The following is an 18,963-nucleotide window of genomic DNA, read 5'->3' as shown; positions in this document are numbered from 1 at the left end:
TACAAAGAATGAAAAAAAAGAGAGTTCTCTCGTATCCCGGTATTTACATTATCAAAACAATAACTTATGTATTTACAAAGTAGCAAATAGTGCACAAAAGACAACTCACAAAATATGCATTTGAGCAATACCTTTGAAAATATTTACAAATAAACATTATCGTACAGTACATTTTATTATTAATGAGAAAACAAAGCGAGGTGCTTCGTGCTTACGGATAGAAAATAACAGGAAAAGTGCGTTCGAGTACGTTCGGGTACAGACGAGAATGAATTAGACTCGTTTAAAAGAATTAGGAGCGAAATAGGTATTTGTTCTTTTTTTGAGTAAGGTTCAGTGTCCCAATAGTAATCATCAGTTACACATACATATACTCTATCCCAACAATAAGAGAAGAAAAGTCTAATAAACAATATTTGACGGCAAATCAACTCGATTTGTTGGCCAAGAGTTCAATCTATGAATTCGCGAAAAAATGGCGTTTTAAACGCTGGTAAATTGTTATCGGAATGTCGACGCAACAATAAAGTGGAAATAGCTAGTTAAGATGTAATATAAATAAAGATATATTAATCATAAGCTCTTAGTAGTGCATGTTATTTCACCTATCAAATAATGTTTTAAACTGATTGTGATTCTGACTAAAAATAAAGGTGGCCGTACATCATAAATACGAGTAAGACAGGGACAACGCGCCTGTGGAGATTCGTAAGATTGAAAGTCCATAAATTTCTGGTCAATTGTTAAAAACAAAATTAAAGAACAAAAATTAATGCAGCAATATATAGAATACACCGAAACGCAAATGTTTGGCTAGACAAGTAAAAATATTTTTATTGTAGCGTCAAACCAATAAATAAAGATTAAAAAAACATGTCTTGCTATATGGATAAAATATAAGACAATTTTTTTTTTTTTTTATATAATTCTGACAACCTAACCTACCCTAACGCACTTCATTTATTAGTGTATGAGTAAGATTCGCCAACCCAATAAAATATTACTTTTATTCATAAGATAGTTTATTCCATTAAACCCTAATAGTAATATCTAATCATAATAAAACATTTACGACTTATAAAATGAATTATTGCTATTCGAAATATATTTACAAAATTTTTAGTTACATAGAAAAATTTAAGACATCAAAACGTAACGAAAGGGAAATGATAGTTTGTAAGTTATTAAAAATTACATTTAACTCTACGTAATAACAACATTACTACTTTTACGCGTCTTTATATTACATTTTATCACATTAGATTAGAATCTTGTATAACTTTGAATTCGTCGTCGTTTTTAGACGCTAGCATTATTGGTAAATATTTTTTTTCCGATAATTTTAACTCTAACTTAACGTACATCGTCGATCGATTAACAGTTAAATAATTCTGAAGTAATTATAGAAAATTCATTAAATCATACATTCACTCACCAACGAAACTTCAAAATCAATCCGAATTATCCTGACCCGGTGCAGCACTAAACGTTCTCGTTTCATCGTTCAAAAGCGACTTATCATAGCGCCTCTGTCTCGTGATTTTAGGCCTTGCTGCTCCGAGAAGAGGAGCGGATATAGCGTGGGCGGGCATGCCACTAAGATCCTTCCTCCCTTGAAGCAGGGGTGACGTGACACTCGAGGACTCGTCTCCTTCGTCGTCTGATATCGCGGGGTAGGTTTCTTTCAATTTTAGATTTGTTTCTATACGACGAAGGAACCTGGAAAGTGTTAAATTTCTGACTGAATGAAGAAACAACATTTTTTTAAATACATATAAAAGATACTAATATTTACATAGCAACTATATAAATGTGTGAATCAATCATTTTAGAGATGGTTTATGTAATCACTTTTTATTGTTATATTATAAATACGATGTATGATATTATTTTGTGCATACAGTCTGTGCCTTGGGTTTAGGGAAGAGCCTCTACAACAGAGGGGCTACTAGAACGATTAAAATAATCCAGAGCATTTCTCCAGGGCCTCCACACTTTTAAATCCGGCTCTATACCCAGTCATCCACAAATGTAAAATGTTGATAGAAGGATACGACCCAATAACCTACCGAACGAAATAAGAAAAATAATAAGCGGAGCGGTGCCGAAACATTTCGCATTAGAATAGTTCGTCGGACTCATTGCAACAAAGGCACTCACAAAGTTTTGCAATTCTATGTGTCAAAACAATTTTAGGTTTTCGTACTAGTTAAATTTTTTTTTTTTTTTAATGTTATAGGTTGGCGGACGAGCATATGGGCCACCTGATGGTAAGTGGTCACCATCGCCCATAGACAATGACGCTGTAAGAAATATTAAATATTCCTTACATCGTCAATGTGCCACCAACATTGTGAACTAAGATGTTATGTCCCTTGTGCCTGTAGTTACACTGGCTCACTCACCCATGTACCCATGTTCATACCGGAACACAACAATACTGAGTACTGTTATTTGGCGGTAGAATAACTGATGAGTGGGTGGTACCTACCCAGACGGGCTTGCACAAAGCCCTACCACCAATTAAAGTTAAATACGAATGATCGAAATGTAGTCATTCTATTATTATTAATAGTGAAGACGCAACGTGGGCCTAACTTCTTAAAATATTAAGTGTAGATGTTTTTTTTTTATACTTAACTTTACGTTAAGTTTAAATTAAAAAAGTAAAGGTTTTACTTGCGTTCTTAAGTAATTGTACCTGAGTGTGTTTTCTAATGAGGTTTGGTAAAATCTTGGAAGTATATACTAAACCTTATTTGGTGGCCGATGGTCCGTAGCTTGCTTACTTTGACCGGCTTTCGTGAGTCTTCCGTCAAGTCCAGATTCGACGAAATCTTCGATGTAGTGTCCTGTAATTGATCTCTATGATTATTTAGGAACAATCATTTATTTATAAATCTTATAGTAAAAATACAAAGAATAAAATTTATTTAAAGGATATCGATAAATAGAATAAATAAAAACATTTGTAAAGTTAAATAAATAAACGTTAAGACGCAATAGCAATTACATAGATTATCAGAAATTAAATATATTTCCCCAAATCTTATACTGACTGTTATTATAATAAGACTTTATTAACATTATATTAAGTTTGTAAAAACAAAGATAGATAATGTTAAAGTCTTAACAAACCGTTACATATAAAACCTCATTTTATTGAATCAAATGTAAGTCGTCACAAATTATTTTTTTTTTTTTTACGTGAACTGGTTAGTCAAAATTATTACTGAAAATAATATGTATATTGTAAGGAGAATTAGTGTGACTTTCCGAACGTCACACGTCAAGCTTTCAGGTGGCTTTTAAATTCATTCTAATTTTGGAGGGAGGCAGCGTGGTTGTATTATTTTTGTAATAATATTAGAAAACCAGAAATTGATGGAAGTATTTTATATGCTTGCAATATATTTATTAAAAGTAATTATATTTTGTTAATAATATAGTCTTTACAATGACAGTCAGTATACTGGTCTACTCAGAATCACCTCAGAGCTCCTGCATTTTTGACGCCGCAGAGGTTTCTTGACTCTCATCGTCTCTGGCTGCAAATATACTATACGTTGCGAAAACTGAATATAACAAGCGGAACATATCACATTGAAAAATATATATGACCAAGCGAATAAATCTTAATATTCTGTTGATATGAGGCGAAATAGTGCAGTGGATGAACCCTTAACTGTTCTTAAAACTGTATTATTTCTCGAGCAGTGTGATATAAAAAAGGTTTTACTGTGGCACTTTTTTTTTAATTAACATTAGTGCTTGACTTAATTGATACTGACACTAGGGGTGTATGGAGCAACAAGTTATTCGCTAGATTGTCGATCAAATATGTCAGTTTCTATAATATTTGACGTGAAGAAAATTATTCAGTAATTGTCTTTTGAAATAATTGATTTTAATTTCAAACTTTGTAGTAATTATAGCCAACTGCGCAAGTCGTTATAGTGTAAAAGTTTATGCGCAAAAACGAGTGCAAGATCTATTTCTCCACTCCAATAATCCATTAGGACAGATCAAAAAAGATCAAGTTTTAAGTGATTCAACTCACGATTTTTGTTCACGCCTTATAAATTAGTAATTTGATAAACAGGGAATTTACTGTTTAAAATGATCTCAAAAGATACAAGTGATTACGAACCATTTGTGATTTAGTAGATAAAACATTGAAAGCTATAATCAAACAACAGTTAATATGTGCTGGTATTGTGCGTACAATAATATTTTATGATATATTGATATTTTATATTAAAAAGTTATTAGTTACGCGGAAGCTTGTGCCATTATTTATTTTGTAAATATGAACATTCATTGCATCAGACATAAGTAAATAAATCAATACATTTTATAATATATTGCTTAGAACGTGACCGTTCTAAGCATCATCTAATCATGAATTTTCATATTTAGTGCCTTTTATTAGTTTTTAAAGAATTATAAGCTTTTTATTTTGTGACACAACATTTTATGAAATTTATTAGATCAACCTTGATCATCGGTCAGGGAGGTTGTCTTATTTTATATAACCTGCATGTCCATATCTGGTAATCTGAACTCTCTGGCTGATGCAACAGATGCAACGGAAGCGTTGGATATTGATTCTTCAGAAGACGACGAAGTAGCCAGTGCTGGCGCTTGTGATCTGGACCTACGTCTTCCTGATTTTCGACCTCGATTGCAACAAGGCACCTGTTAATTACATGTAAAATTAAAAATATGTAATGTATGTATATGAGGCGATGTCGTTGTGAATGTTTTTTAAGCAGCACGTGAAACGGGCAATACTTCACCAAGTATTTCAATATTAAATACTTTTTTCAGACAACTGTGATAAAATCTGGGATAAAATCTTAGAGCACAAAGTAAATCTATTTCATTTGAAGCATTTATCATGAAAATAATTTCAGCGCCTTTTTGATTTAATTACTTCCAAAATAGTGTCGCTGCCTTTATTATTTAAATATAGTAGTATAGAATAGAGTAGTATAGATCAAACTTACTTCTAATAAATTGTGCATGGAATGCGGCATATGAGGTAAAGTGGATTTAGCTGTTCCGGTTGCTTCGTGAGATGTCGTTCTTGAGGTTCTTCTGTCTCTTCTTCTCCCAGCTTTTCTATGAGGACTGCTTCCGTTCTTACAGCTACCACCCTTCACACATTCTGAACTTGGAAAATCGTAAAGCCCATCGGAGTCTGTGAAAGGTAACTGACGCCCGTAAAATTGTGGCGAGAATAGACCGAGACCGGTTTTATCACTTAAAGGGCTTTCACTTCTTGAACTGACAGGACTCAATGGACGACTGCAATCAGAAAAGAGTATAGGTGGTTTTAAGCTAACCTTTTCATCGAGACCTCTCTCAACACTTATGCATTTAACTATTGTACATTTTGTAACACCACTTGGTGAACACATTGCTGCTTGTGGTATCTCTAAAGTTTCCTTTAAAACAGATAAATTTGCTAATTCCTTTGCACTAGAAGGTATATCGTCCACTCTTTCATCTGTACCGATCCCTTCATCATTCGATTCTAACAATGGATCATCGGATAAGGTTTCTGAGTCTGATCGACCACGTCTCTTTTCGTTTCCTCCGTCATTAGATGTAGCTGGACTTGAATTCGTTTTCATTAGAGGTCTTCTTCGAGATTGAAAACAAGAAGGACCACCTCCTGAACCCGGATCTTCCATTTCAGACGGACATAGAGGATTGCTCGAACCACATCTGGAAGGACCTGGGCTTGCCATAGAGCTGTAGCCAGATGATGATAAGTTGGATTCGGATGGAGCTCTTTCACCTCTTGCTGACATCGAGAATGGGCTTAAGTAGCACATGTTTGCCGTCGGTGGCGGAGGCCTAGGTGACAAAGGTTCATCGGATTCCTCGCTTGCATTATAAGTGACTGTTATCAGAGGAGGCGGTTGAAAGTCTAAATGCGGCGGTGTTCTTCTTGGAGGTGGTGATCCAGGAGATGGACGCTCAATAGTGAGGACAGGAACTCTAAGAGATGGTGGAGCAGGTGAAGGAGACGATAGTTCCCTTTCGGAATCTTGACTATGTGTGATGCTAGGGCTGGGTGAATCAGTCACTTGGGTGGACGGTGTCGGTGTGTCTGTACTCAACGCCGGCTGTCGCAGCTGTAAATACAGTTAACATGTATTGTATATGTGTACATCACTTTATGACTACATACTTTTTAAAGTATAAATTTTTACCTTTAATCTTAATCCAGACTTGGGTCGTTCAACTTTATCGTCTAATTCATCTTCACTCGGTGATATACACGTAATTGTGGAGTCACTTTTCAAATCTGATTCGATTTTTGCACGAGGCATACGAGGTGAAGGTAATGGTGTAGGTAAAGGAGTGGGAAGAGGTGTAGGGAGAGGAGTTGGAAGTTCTCGTATTGGAGATAGACATTTATTTATACTACTAGGCACTTCGAGAAGGATGGAAGGTGGATGGAGTAAGTTACCAGACGATGTCTGCTTGTGTGAACTGAGAGGATCTACAACCTGAAATTATTTTACATATCGTATTATCCAAATAATATTGCAATTTTTCCTATAAATATTACTACATTTTGTTTATTTACCTGTATTTCTATAGTATTATGTGGTCTTGCAATGGGTGAATCCGGTGCAAGCGATGGGATGTGTGAAGAAGCGATAGATATATCGTCTGCATCCACCGTATCGTCTTGAGGAGAAGACGCCGTTGGAGTACTAGACGCTGATATAGCACCAGATGACGTCCGGGAAACCATCGCTGATGATGATGCGAAGTTTCTGAACATTGCCAATATCGAATCTGCGCTTGAAATTTTTGGTGTTCTATAAAATGTAACGAAAAAAAGATTATAAGTATTAAGGTAAAAATTTAGGTAAATCCATAATATATACCTTATGTTACCTGGAATACTTCTTGAGGGCCGATTGCGCTAGCGTTAAATCAAGACTCGACATTGAATCACTACCCTGATTGCTTGATGTACTGTGCGGTGATCTAACTTCTACTCCAGGCGAAGGCGGTGTGCTAGAAGCTTTAGCTTTAATAGTTCTATCTGCTATAACTGCCATCGGTATTGCGATTGTATTAACCATATCTACGTCAGAGCTAGAGCTCATTTCTGCAGACACTTTGTTAAGTAACCTCGCAAAGGTCACTTTTTTCTCTAATTTCGGGTCAGATATTTGTCGCATCGAAGGAGATGTTGATGGCGAGGACGCTTCGCTGGCAAATGACGTATCTTTGTTATCTACTCCATATTCTACAAAAGCTGGTGCGCTTTCTACTGTACTTAATGTTCTTTTCTCAGACATCTGTATTAGTTCCCCCATTGTTATTTTCTTCGAATGATCATTGGCTGGTGCTGGGCTTATGAGTTGTTGTAATATTTGCTTTTTTTCTGCAGCATTCTTCTTCGTTGGGGTTGAATTATTTCGTTTCTTACGAGGTGACGGTGAGCCTGTATAAAATTTTATCAATGTAATATGAATCACCATACAAAAAAATCTACAAAAGCTACGACACTGATGTTCATGACAAATACTATACCATTTAGAATGATTAGTCACAAAATTTATTTTAAAAAGAACGTTAGTTTGAAAGGCTTTATCAAGTAAACACTATCATGCCTTTAATTATTACCAAGAAGTGAGTGCATCTAATGGAAGCCAATTCTTTAGGGTAAGGTGCCATTAAAGAAAGTGTAGATTTTAACGTGCCAATTTTAATTGTGTTATGACTTGTACTGTGTTAAGTAGTTTTATCAATCATTTTTTTAAGACGAATGGTAATGAAAATCTAATGATTGTATAGTTATCGTGTTTCCTTACAAAAATATTTTGTATGAATTTATTTTATTATAAAAATCAATATACATATTTGGGATAGCTATACAATCGTATAAGGACAAAGTTATACGGCGTGATTCTAATAGACACTATTCTAAAAAATATAATTCGTGAGAATTGGATAGTATAGTTGAAGAGTATTTTTAGTAAGTAGAAAGAAATTATCTCAATAACAATGAAAAACACAGATAGCGCAGAACAATGTCCAGAGCATGCTAAAGCAACATTCAATTCAGTATCAAAATCCAAATATTTTATCGTCAACAACTTTTGATAGAAATCGCTTTACGCTTAACTTTAAAAGAAGACATAATTCTTAAATATATTGACGATAGAAAATTTGGTTAAAAATTTGGACGATCTAAAAAGGTGCTAACGAAGGAAGGAGCGTCTACACAGTAATTGCTTATAAGATGTAAATGCATAATTAAGGGTGCATACGTTTATGTATCACTGGTCTATAGCGAGACCGTTAGAGGGATAGCATTCCACACCAAGTATCAAGACAGCAAGGGTACATTCAAGACATTAGCTCAGTTACACCGCGCGCTCCGCTATGCTTGACAGATGTTTGCGAACGTGACGTGACCAACACTGAATGAAGAGCGCTATGACCGTCGATAATGGCTGATGAAGCGTTAAACAAACAAGTCGAACGAAATAGAAATGGACAGGCAAGGTATAAATAAACTGACAGAAGTAGAAGTACACCTGAGGAGATAAAGGTAGAAAAAAATGTAGCAAAAATTTGGAGATATAAATATCAACATCGAAACATTCAAAAGTGAATAAAAACAAAGACGGAGAAATGGAGTAATAGAATTATGACAAAAGATAATGAATGGTTTTTTGTATGAAGAACAGAAACATGTATGAGTCCGATCGCGGAGTGCACGGGTAGGAGCGCGCTCCACTCCTTACGTCCGGGCGGCGGCTTTAAGAGATCGTCCAAACTAAAGGTGCGCGCGGCCCGCGGGTGCGCGAGCCCCGACACGGACGGCTTGCGGATACCCAGCCGCGTGAGCAGCGTGCGGTGCGGCGCCTCGCCCGCGCCCCTCGCTGTGGACAAACGCGCAGTCACTAGCGCCGCAGGGCTCCGCCTGCGGCACCGCGGCGTACCGACCCGGACCGCGCCCGAGACCCCGCGCGCCGCCCCGCGACGCTAGCGCCACCACATCAAGCCGGGATATATAACCGAGTGATTTTATGGACACATTAATAGGAGAACAGTTAGCTTGGAAAGGGGACACTCATTTATTAGGAGTAACATATTCATCAAGACTACACATTAATCCATCGTAATCTTATGTATATGATTATATATATAATAGCTACCACATTGAGAACATTATTTCATTATAAGGTAGAGTTGTCGCCATACATCTAATATTCGGGTATACACATTTCTTTATATCCCGGCTATTAAATAAAGCCTTATTAAAGCCAATCTTGACACAATTGTTTTATCTTGAAAATATTTGATTGTAAATTTTTTTGAGAATAAAATATAACATTAATAAAAACTATAACTATTATGAAATATAATACGACTAAAATATTTTGACAAAAGAGGTTCGATCTAGGGTATTTCATATTATATGATATATATACTTGGTATATAAACTCAAAACTTTAAGAAACTTGAAGAAATCTTTTGAACAGCGTAAATAATTCTGATCACTTTAAAACAAGCTAAAATAATTGTGTTCATTTTGAATATCAAAAACTTTACAAATAGTTACGTAACTTAGATCGTTTTATAACTAAATTTTATCTTTCAGATATTATTTATTATAGTAAGTTTCTTATGATCAGTTTTTGATATCGCTTTATAACATAGAAAGAAATAAGACATATAAGGAACGAATTACTGAAAAGGTGTCTTACCATCCGAGAGACAGTGCGTTAGAAAATACATAAATGCGAAAGATCTGATAAAACATACATCAAAGCATTAATGTACGGTGACGAATCTATTGGTAATCGATTTGTTTTAAATTTGTGTTATAAAATCGTGAAAAGCTGTTATATTGTAGTGTGCTTCGTATCATTTAAATGTATTTTTACTAATTTCTTTCCGTGTTTCATCGAAGCCTAAAGATTTGTCCTCCAAACGTGATCTTAGTGTAATAATTCAACTTACGTCTTGCGCATCTGTCGGCTTCCTCGGCGAGGAGTTTCTCTATCTTCTCTGGGAAATGTCTCTTGGCACACCACACTAGACCTATCATGCCGAGGACTACGAATACGGCGAATAGGCCCAGCCAAAATGGTTCTTGCATCATTCGTGTACCAAGACCGACGATGTTTGGTGTTGGATTTGGAACTTCACATCTGCAATTGACGGCAAGACATCCTATAACTGATAAGCTAATAACTTACATTTTTTACTCCTCGTTGACAAAAAAACAGAGTTGAGATGGCCCAGTGGTTAGAACGCGTGCATTTTAACCGATGATTGCGGGTTCAAACCCAGGCAAGCACCGCTGATTCATGTGCTTAATTTCTCTTTATAATTCATCTCGTGCTCAGCGGTGAAGGAAAACATCGTTAGGAAACCTGCATGTGACAAATTTCATAGAAATTGTGCCACATGTGTATTCCACCAACCCGCATTGGAACAGCGTGGTGGAATATGTTCCACCTCCTCCTTAATGGAAGAGGAGGCCTTATCTCAGCAGTGGGAAATTTACAGGCTGTTACTTTACTTTACTTTACTTTACACGTCTATAGTCTTCGTGGCATTTAAGATTATAATCTTTTTTTGATGATTTTAATTTTATTCTTCATACTAATTAACCATTATAGAAAGATATAATCAGATCAATATAATAAATGACATAAGAGACTACCTAACGAGTTTTATAATTAACATCTCATTTGGAATTTTCCAAACCTTCTCCTCAAAGGCCTTTAGCCCAGCAGTGGGAACTTACAGGCTGTTGTTGTTGACAAAAACAAATCACACAATATTGTTATTTATTGTATATTCATTAAACATACTAACGAAAGAATATGGTACCAAATTTAAACAAAAAAACTACAAGTTCGAATAAAATCCACCACGTAGTAATATGTCTATTTGAAATATTCTGCGGGTGAATTTTAGAAGATTAATATTTGAGTCAAACTATTGGTTTGATTTGTATCATATAACCAAGCGGCAACCAAAGAAAATCTCAACAAAAACAAAAAATCCTTACCTTTTTCCCTTCCACGATGGATTACATTGACACAGAAATGCCCCATCTCTTTCTACGCACGCTCCTCTGTTGTTGCAGGGTTTGGAAGCACATGGACGTACTCGTTCCGCGCAGCGCTTGCCCTTCCAACCTCGAGCACAAGAGCAACTGAACCCTTCATCACTGCCGCCGATTACGAGGGAACAGTTGCCAAAAATACATGGTGATCGCTCACAAGCTGTGAGCAAGCAGAATGCTCCTGCAAACGTACAAAAAATCATTAATAAATATGGATACGATTTTAGTTACAGAGGTTACCTTGACTGAAGTAATCTATAATTAATATTATAAAGCTATTTTTTAGGATGTATTTTAAGTATGTTCGTCTCGGAAACTATCAGTCCGATTTGAACCTATTATATGAATAATCGTAAAAGGTACATAAAGTTACACTTTTCAGGTTATTAATTTTTTAAAGTTAATTTGTACAGTTTTGTTAACTTTGCGATTTACCAGTGTAATATCCTGAGCACTGACAGAAATTTCTCGAATCGTCTGCCGCGCATCGCCCGCCATGTGAACAGGGATTAGGGTAGCACGACTCCAAGTTGGTTTCGTCGGGAAGAACGAGCATTTTGTTGTGATACTCCGCATCTAAAATAGAATAAAAAATATACATTAAAAACAGCCTATTTTCAAATAAAAACGACAGTAATAAAATAGTTTATCATCTCATAATAAAAAATAATAAATTTGATGTTGAGCATAAAGAAAACAAACACATAGCTCTGCAAATTGATGAGCCTGATTGAAAGTAAACATTTTTGTATGAAGAATAATAATGTTTAAAGTTATTACTTTAAATCTACATTAATATTGTAATACTATAATCTGAAAGTAACTCTCCGCTGAAGCTAGTTTCATGAAATTTAACTTTTTTTTATGGGGTAGGTTAGGTAGGCGGACGAGCATATGGGCCACCTGATGGTAAGTGGTCACCATCATCCATAGACAATGACGCTGTAAGAAATATTAACTATTCCTTACATCGTCAATGTGCCACCAACCTTGAGAACTAAGATGTTATGTCCCTTGTGCCTGTAGTTACACTGGCTCACTCACCCTTCAAACCGGAACACAACAATACTGAGTTCTGTTATTTGGCGGTAGAATAACTGATGAGTGGGTGGTACCTAACCAGACGGACTTGCACAAAGCCCTACCACCAAGATTTTTGCCTAACACATGACAACCAACACCCTAAAACACGAGCGAAACTGCAGCCGACTATTATTTTTCTATAAAAGTGTGAATACTAGCCTATATTGACCATAAGAGAGACTTCCATGTTCAGTCCAGCGTCGCCAGCGTGGTGGGACACGATCAGCGAGTGGAGATAGGAGTTGATAACGAGAGGCGCATTCGACTCCGTTTTTCTTTTGCTTCTAGTGATTCCGCAGAGCGTCCATTGCGTGCCGTTGTTGTCTGTGTAGCTGTCTCTCACCTGCGATAAACATTTTATAACAAAAAATATGGTAAATTTTTAATTAAAAATAAGAAATTCTTTACATTTATATGCATGTGTATATATGTTAACTATGCTTATAGTTTACAGGCACAGCAAAACATTACACAATTTAATGTGTATATTTAATTGCTTGTTTTACTATACACGTAGAGCGAGGCGGCGAAGCAAAAAAATCAAACAATTTAGTATTTGTAATTATTTTTACTATTTAAGAATAAACGTAGTCACTCTTAATGGTTTACACACGCACACAGCTTTAGGTTAGTGATAACAATTATTATTACAGCATGTAATGTTTTTGAGTCTCTAGTAATTAATTTAATTTAGTAATCAACAGAACGTATCACCTCGATCCAGCCGTTGCCCTCGCCGCAGGGCCAGTGCGCGTGGTTGGGCACGAGCGCGGTGCGTGCGAAGGCCGCGGACAGCGTGTGTCCGTGCGGCGCCAGCACGCGCGTGCGCAGCGCCACGCGCGCCGGCGCCGCGCCCGGCCAGTTGGGCGCCGCCAGCGCGCCGCGCGAGCTCTCGCCGAGCTGCACCACGTGGGACACGTTCACGACCCACTCTGGAGATATTGGCGTTTTTCACATCGGTAACAAAAATCTCCGATATTTCTTTATTCCATCCTTGTACTTTAATTATAAATAATAATAATTTACGATTTAACACAATAATAACATTCAAAAAGATAATACCCTAAAACCACCTATGGACGGTTTCATATCAAATGGTCATCGTCTACAGAAACGTTTTAGAAAAAAAACACAAAATACCTCACATACTCCAAAAGCCAAACGGTTACTAAAAATTTACTCGTAATATTTTAAGTTAAATATATTTGTTTTATAATTGAGATATTCATTCAATTGTTAAATATATACACTGAAATTATTTAATTACTAATTGGAGTAAGTTGCTTAAAAACTTTAAAAGTAAATTTATTATATATAAATGTTGAATACTAAATAAATATATCAGAAAGTTACCAGTTTTGAAATGCGCAAAAAATCCTATTCCTGTGGCATTTTCACCAGTTCTCAACCTCAATCTCATGACTTCAGCTTGAGATACAAAAATTCCATTATTTAGTATCTTCGAATTCAGAAATGGTCTAATAGGAGCACTCTGCGTATCTACTTGAACTTCTACGTAATTGTCTTCAGGTATAACTTCAGTTACGTTGATCGGGACACCATTTTGGAACATCCCGTAGCCAAAATCAAAGAAGCTGATGTTAAGGAATATTCTTTTACCTGAAATAATTAAAAAGTCAGGATCGTAATAGCTGTTGTTGAAGGGCAGGGGCTTTTCAAATTTAAAAAAAATGATACACTCTCTCTCTTGTACCTCTTGAATTATCTTTAAGTAAGGGAAAAATTGGTATCTATGATGACCTTTTGACGTATTTTGGCCACGTAGGCTTATCTACGGACACTAGCCGAATCAGAAGATTTTTTATGGTGTCTATATTATTTCATGCATATGATCCAGAGGAACAGCAATCCGAAATATTTGGAGAGTTTAGATGCAGGACCAGACTAATCCAAACAATTTTTAAGTCTGACTTTGGATTTGAGCTCAAGATGTGGAGTAGTCTTATAAGATTGTAGAACAATAAGGTAGTCAATTAAATCTCAAACGATGGCTAGCATTTTATTTGTAAAAATGTATTAATTTAGTAATAAAATCGAAGTTACAACAAATGTAAATATGCTTGATATTACATTTTTATTCTGCTTATTGCAATTTAATAACATACCTGTTGGTGCAAAAATATCAATGGTACAATCCAAATCAGGTAAAAGAAAATGTGGGTAGTTCGGGCTGTGTAGGACTCCTTCTTTGGACGTGAACGTTTGGGACGGACAACCTGTTAATTCTACTGCTCGCCAATTTACTGAGAACCCTGAACCTGGTGTGCTAAAATAAGAGAAAAGTTATACATTAATTACAAAGAAAGAAAGAAAGAACACTTTTATTTGGGACCGTACAAAAATATAAAAATATATATAAGTTACTTCAAAATTAGAAATAAATAAAAAAAAAGTTAACCAAAGAAAAACAACTTAAATTACTATTAACATTTACACGAAAAAAGTGCACCAAATTGTATATTATTGGATTGTTTGCAGATAGGATTTGGTTTAAACTTTTGTATCAACCACAAATATAAATAACAACATATAAAGATAAATACAAGGAGTAAAGTCTTTTAAATATCGTGTTATTTATTACTACAAAGAATTTTGATAATTTTATAGTATCTCTAATTTTACTAAGAATTTTAATTACAATAACTACTATTGTCAATTTCGAAGCTATTTATGTGATTTTTATCTTAAATGTAGTTTAGTATAATCTTTGAACTCGAAATTAGAAGCGATGTATATTATTAAAGAATTGATTAATAATATATTATAAAGATTAATAATAAAATTAATATTCTCACTTGTAATCGGAGTGAAAATGTAGTACAGCTTCGTTGCTCGTTGCCACCCATCTGGTTTCACCGACTGAACCACAATACCTTGACGACTTCGAATGAACTTTCCGATCTCGTAACTACGAATAACATTTTAAATTACCAAATACATATATCGTCATATAATCAAAAAATAAATATAAATTAGTAAAACGAAGATCTTCATCTTTAGGCAAAGATAGAAAGATATTTGTTTAATTAAGACAATTATTGTTTTAGATGTTGTGTAAATTAAAAATAATACTCAAATATGATGAGTATACTCGTAAGATGGCAAATTTAGCAAATTTTCATACGACTTAGAATAAAAAGTTCAAGTCGAAATAAAGAAAAAAAAAAACAAAATATATTTAATCAACTCTTACAAGAACAATTGAATCGTAATTTCACAATATTCTATCGAAAATAGTCAACGTAAAAAGCTGTATATTTTTTTCATGAATGAAATATAATAAATAATACCTCAATAAAATCATAAAGGCAGTCGTTCTGGTACTCCAGGTCGATGGTCTGGAAGACGAAAACGAGTCGCGTATTGGCAGGTCCTCTGACGTGCACCCAATAATCTAGATCGTTGTCATAAATGCTTGGATGATTTGGGCTGGTTAGTACTCCTTGAAAAAAAGTGAGACAAATTAATTAAAAACGTTAGCTAAGGTGAACGAAGTGACTCGGAAAGTCTTTTAGGATTCAGTAAAGACTTACTAATATAATTTAAAATTAAATATATTTAAGGTCTTACATAAAATTTTCTTAATAATCTAAAGTTTCTACAGAGAAAATATATTGGGAGATTTTTTTATGGCTTCAATAGGCTGATTGGCAAATGGGCTACCTAATGAAATTTGAAGTATTTCTTATCATAGCCTAAGCGCAGTCAAACTTGCGTGCTAAGATGTTACGAATATGTTCTTTGTGACTGTAGTTACATAATGATAACACAGAGATCATTGTACTTGCTCAATTAAATTATGTTTATATCTAAGTTTCCTCAAATCTATTCTAGAAATACAAAATTAAATAATTATCAAATTCTTCTTGTTAAAGAGTCATAGAAGTACATGTTTTACCTGATGTTCCTTCAACAGTTGTGTTCGTCAGAATATGTTCCGAATAGAGCCGACGTTTGCACACGTATCCACCAGTTGCTGCACATTTATGCATCGTCCAATACAAGCCGCTGGGTTGGGATGGTACTGGCGATGTTTTCCACTGCAATTAGTGTCAAAGTATAAGCGTATACGAGCTATCAATGGTTTTGGGACCGTCTAATGATGTAAAAGTTGCAGCAAATCAAATCAAATATATCTGGTGGCACGGCAGTGCCCCAGCCAAGTCTCGAGCAAAACAGGCACGGCTGTACCATCTTTTCTCGAAGCGATTCGCGGCTGTTTCGCCCCCCCCCCTATATCTTTGAAGTGGACAAAGCTAGTAATTGTATCAATAGTTTTCTTTACATTATAATTATAGTGACTTGGCAATGAGCGTATAATTATTAAATGTTGATTTCTAACTACATAATAATTTGAATAGGACTTGGCTATTATAAGATCTCAAAACTTTTTACGATGGAGACTGCAGCGAGAGGCTTGGCGTTGTTTTATATTAAATGTTTTTGGTGGGTACTCTTTTCAAGTAGGCTTTACAAGCACTTTTAAATCGTCATTTAACAACTATGTTAAGTAAAGCTACCGCCGGTGAGGAAAGTAGATTTTACCGAAAAGAACCGGCAAGAAATTTTGAAAAAGAGTAACTACTGGGTAGTTACTCTTTTTAAAAATTTAAAATTACGGTAATGTTAGTTAAATACAATTATATATGTAAATATATATACCGCCTGGAAGTGAACAAGTATTAATCCCACCATTTTTTATCGTCTGTATAATCTTGTGTTGAATAATATGCCTTCTTTACTAATTTATTATTCTATTTTTATAATATGATTATAAGTATTACTCAAGTATTAGATGAATAAGTAGTATGAATTATTGTTATTAGTTACAATATGTCTAATATGATGTATGTATGTGAAGAAATCTTAACAAAAACTTATGAAATGTTATATAGACATGATATGATATGATAGTTTGGTTACAAATAAAATGTATCCTCTATTTCAACTAAGATAAATATTGAAATGTATTAATGTATCTTACTTGTACACCTAAACAAGCTTCGTCGATTTCCTCCGTATCGTTATACGGTGGCCACGCGTGGTAATCCAAAGTCGATCCATCAATCCAGCTGAGTTCAGCGCTGCTGTCAACACGAGCACCGAGCCAGTACACGGAGCCGGCGCTGTAATCGCTGCTCTGTCTGATGCCTGTTACTACGAATCGTTCCTCTTCTGCTGTGTGAACGGATGACAGCTTCATGTTTAATCCATCACAAACCTGGAGTAAAATAAGGAATATGAAAATACTGGCAGCATTAAGTTTTATTAGGGTTTTGTCGCTTGCTCGGGTGATAGCAACGCAGAGAATGGTTGAGACACTTATTCCTTCCCTTGAGGACAATTTTGCAGAATTGTTAGGGTCATTAATCCATAAAATAGATTTTGGAGATCTACAAACACCACACAGCGTTCACTTGTAAGGCTCCCAAAACTAACCAGTTCTTCTCGGACTTCGACAAAATTAGCTATATTTTAAGAAGTGATGCTCAACTGAACAGTTTTAGCCAAACATAGCATACTTGGAATCTTATCAACTCAGACTGTTCAGACCCAGATACTTGAATTTATTTTTAAAGTTACCTCATATGTATATGTTATTTAAAAATGTAATTATAGAAAAAAAAAATTACTTCAGAAATATATGAAAATAGTGAAACTGTACCGTCTGTAGAAATATTTTTCTAATAAAAGTGAAAGTATTTTTTTCCAATAAACAATAAACATCACAAAGAGAATTTATTCATTTCAAAAGGCAATATTGTCTACGTTTAAATAAATGCTCAATTATTGCGAATATAGGCAATATGATTTCCATAAGGCATTTTTGAATAAATACAAAACGCCCGTTGGGATATGACAAACATAACGCACTATATTAAAGAGTTGAACGCGAGCTTGAGAGACATTCTATATTTAAATATTATCTGTGATTTATTATTCATAAACGTAGAGCTCAGAATTTATATTTGACTTCATACTTAATAAGTGTATCTCATAGATTTGATGAATAGATAGATAGATAGATTCAGTGTTAAGGCAGTGAAGGCAAAGGGTATAATTCTCTTTTATGTCGCCATTCCCCTTTCTGCCGCAACTTATTACTTCTATTTGTATGCGTGGCGCGTTTACTAAATACTTTGTTGTTGTTTATTATTGCGATACTAAGAACAATGTTTTATGAATTATTTTACAAATTTAGTTAATATATATATATGAGAATATTATTAATATACTTTAAGCGCGAGCTTAGATGGCCCAGTGGTTAGAACGCGTGCATCTTAACCGATGTTCAAACCCAGGCAAGCACCACTATATGTATGTGCTTAATTTGTGTTTATAATTCATCTCGTGCTCGGCGGTGAAGGAAAACATCTTGAGGAAACCTGCATGTGTCTAATTTCATCGAAATTCTGCCACATGTACATTCCACCAACCCGCATTGGAACAGTGTGGTGGAATATGTTCGAAACCTTAATGGAAGAGGAGGCCTTATCTCAGCAGTGGGAAATTTACAGGCTGTTACTTTAAGCACATTTTTTTTAATAATCATTAATTTCGGTTTACCTTTGACGGGTGGCCGGTGATGACAATTTCCATCTCATAATACTTTGAGTGCAAGAGAATTGAGTATTTGCCAATTTGCGCACAAACTTGTTATAATATATGTTGCACAGCTAGCTAATAGCTTCGATGGAAATGACCACTGTTGCCCTAATGGCGTAGGAGAACAA

General features: G+C 35.1%; 1 protein-coding gene across 1 annotated transcript in view; it reads right to left on the bottom strand.

Annotated features, from left to right (window-relative positions):
* Positions 1-1,391: 1,391 nt before the first annotated feature.
* LOC124536402 overlaps positions 1,392-18,963 on the bottom strand; it is a 167,769-nt gene continuing 150,197 nt past the window's right edge. The window contains exons 11-30 of the mRNA XM_047112933.1: positions 17,214-17,450; positions 16,128-16,269; positions 15,520-15,671; positions 15,025-15,137; positions 14,335-14,495; positions 13,538-13,828; positions 12,923-13,140; positions 12,368-12,551; positions 11,561-11,701; positions 11,069-11,306; positions 10,009-10,199; positions 8,787-8,924; positions 6,922-7,477; positions 6,605-6,842; positions 6,225-6,524; positions 5,010-6,146; positions 4,537-4,698; positions 3,492-3,548; positions 2,755-2,852; positions 1,392-1,719 (exon numbers count right to left, since the gene is read on the bottom strand). Of these exons, the coding sequence (XP_046968889.1) occupies positions 1,452-1,719; positions 2,755-2,852; positions 3,492-3,548; positions 4,537-4,698; positions 5,010-6,146; positions 6,225-6,524; positions 6,605-6,842; positions 6,922-7,477; positions 8,787-8,924; positions 10,009-10,199; positions 11,069-11,306; positions 11,561-11,701; positions 12,368-12,551; positions 12,923-13,140; positions 13,538-13,828; positions 14,335-14,495; positions 15,025-15,137; positions 15,520-15,671; positions 16,128-16,269; positions 17,214-17,450 (5,022 nt within the window). The 3' untranslated portion in view covers positions 1,392-1,451. The remainder of the gene's footprint in view (positions 1,720-2,754; positions 2,853-3,491; positions 3,549-4,536; positions 4,699-5,009; positions 6,147-6,224; positions 6,525-6,604; positions 6,843-6,921; positions 7,478-8,786; positions 8,925-10,008; positions 10,200-11,068; positions 11,307-11,560; positions 11,702-12,367; positions 12,552-12,922; positions 13,141-13,537; positions 13,829-14,334; positions 14,496-15,024; positions 15,138-15,519; positions 15,672-16,127; positions 16,270-17,213; positions 17,451-18,963) is intronic.

The sequence above is a fragment of the Vanessa cardui genome, chromosome 16 (assembly GCF_905220365.1).
Source record: "Vanessa cardui chromosome 16, ilVanCard2.1, whole genome shotgun sequence".
Taxonomy (NCBI): Eukaryota; Metazoa; Arthropoda; class Insecta; order Lepidoptera; family Nymphalidae; genus Vanessa; species Vanessa cardui.
The sequence above is the reverse complement of the archived record's forward strand: the minus strand, read 5'-3'. Positions and strand labels throughout refer to the sequence as shown.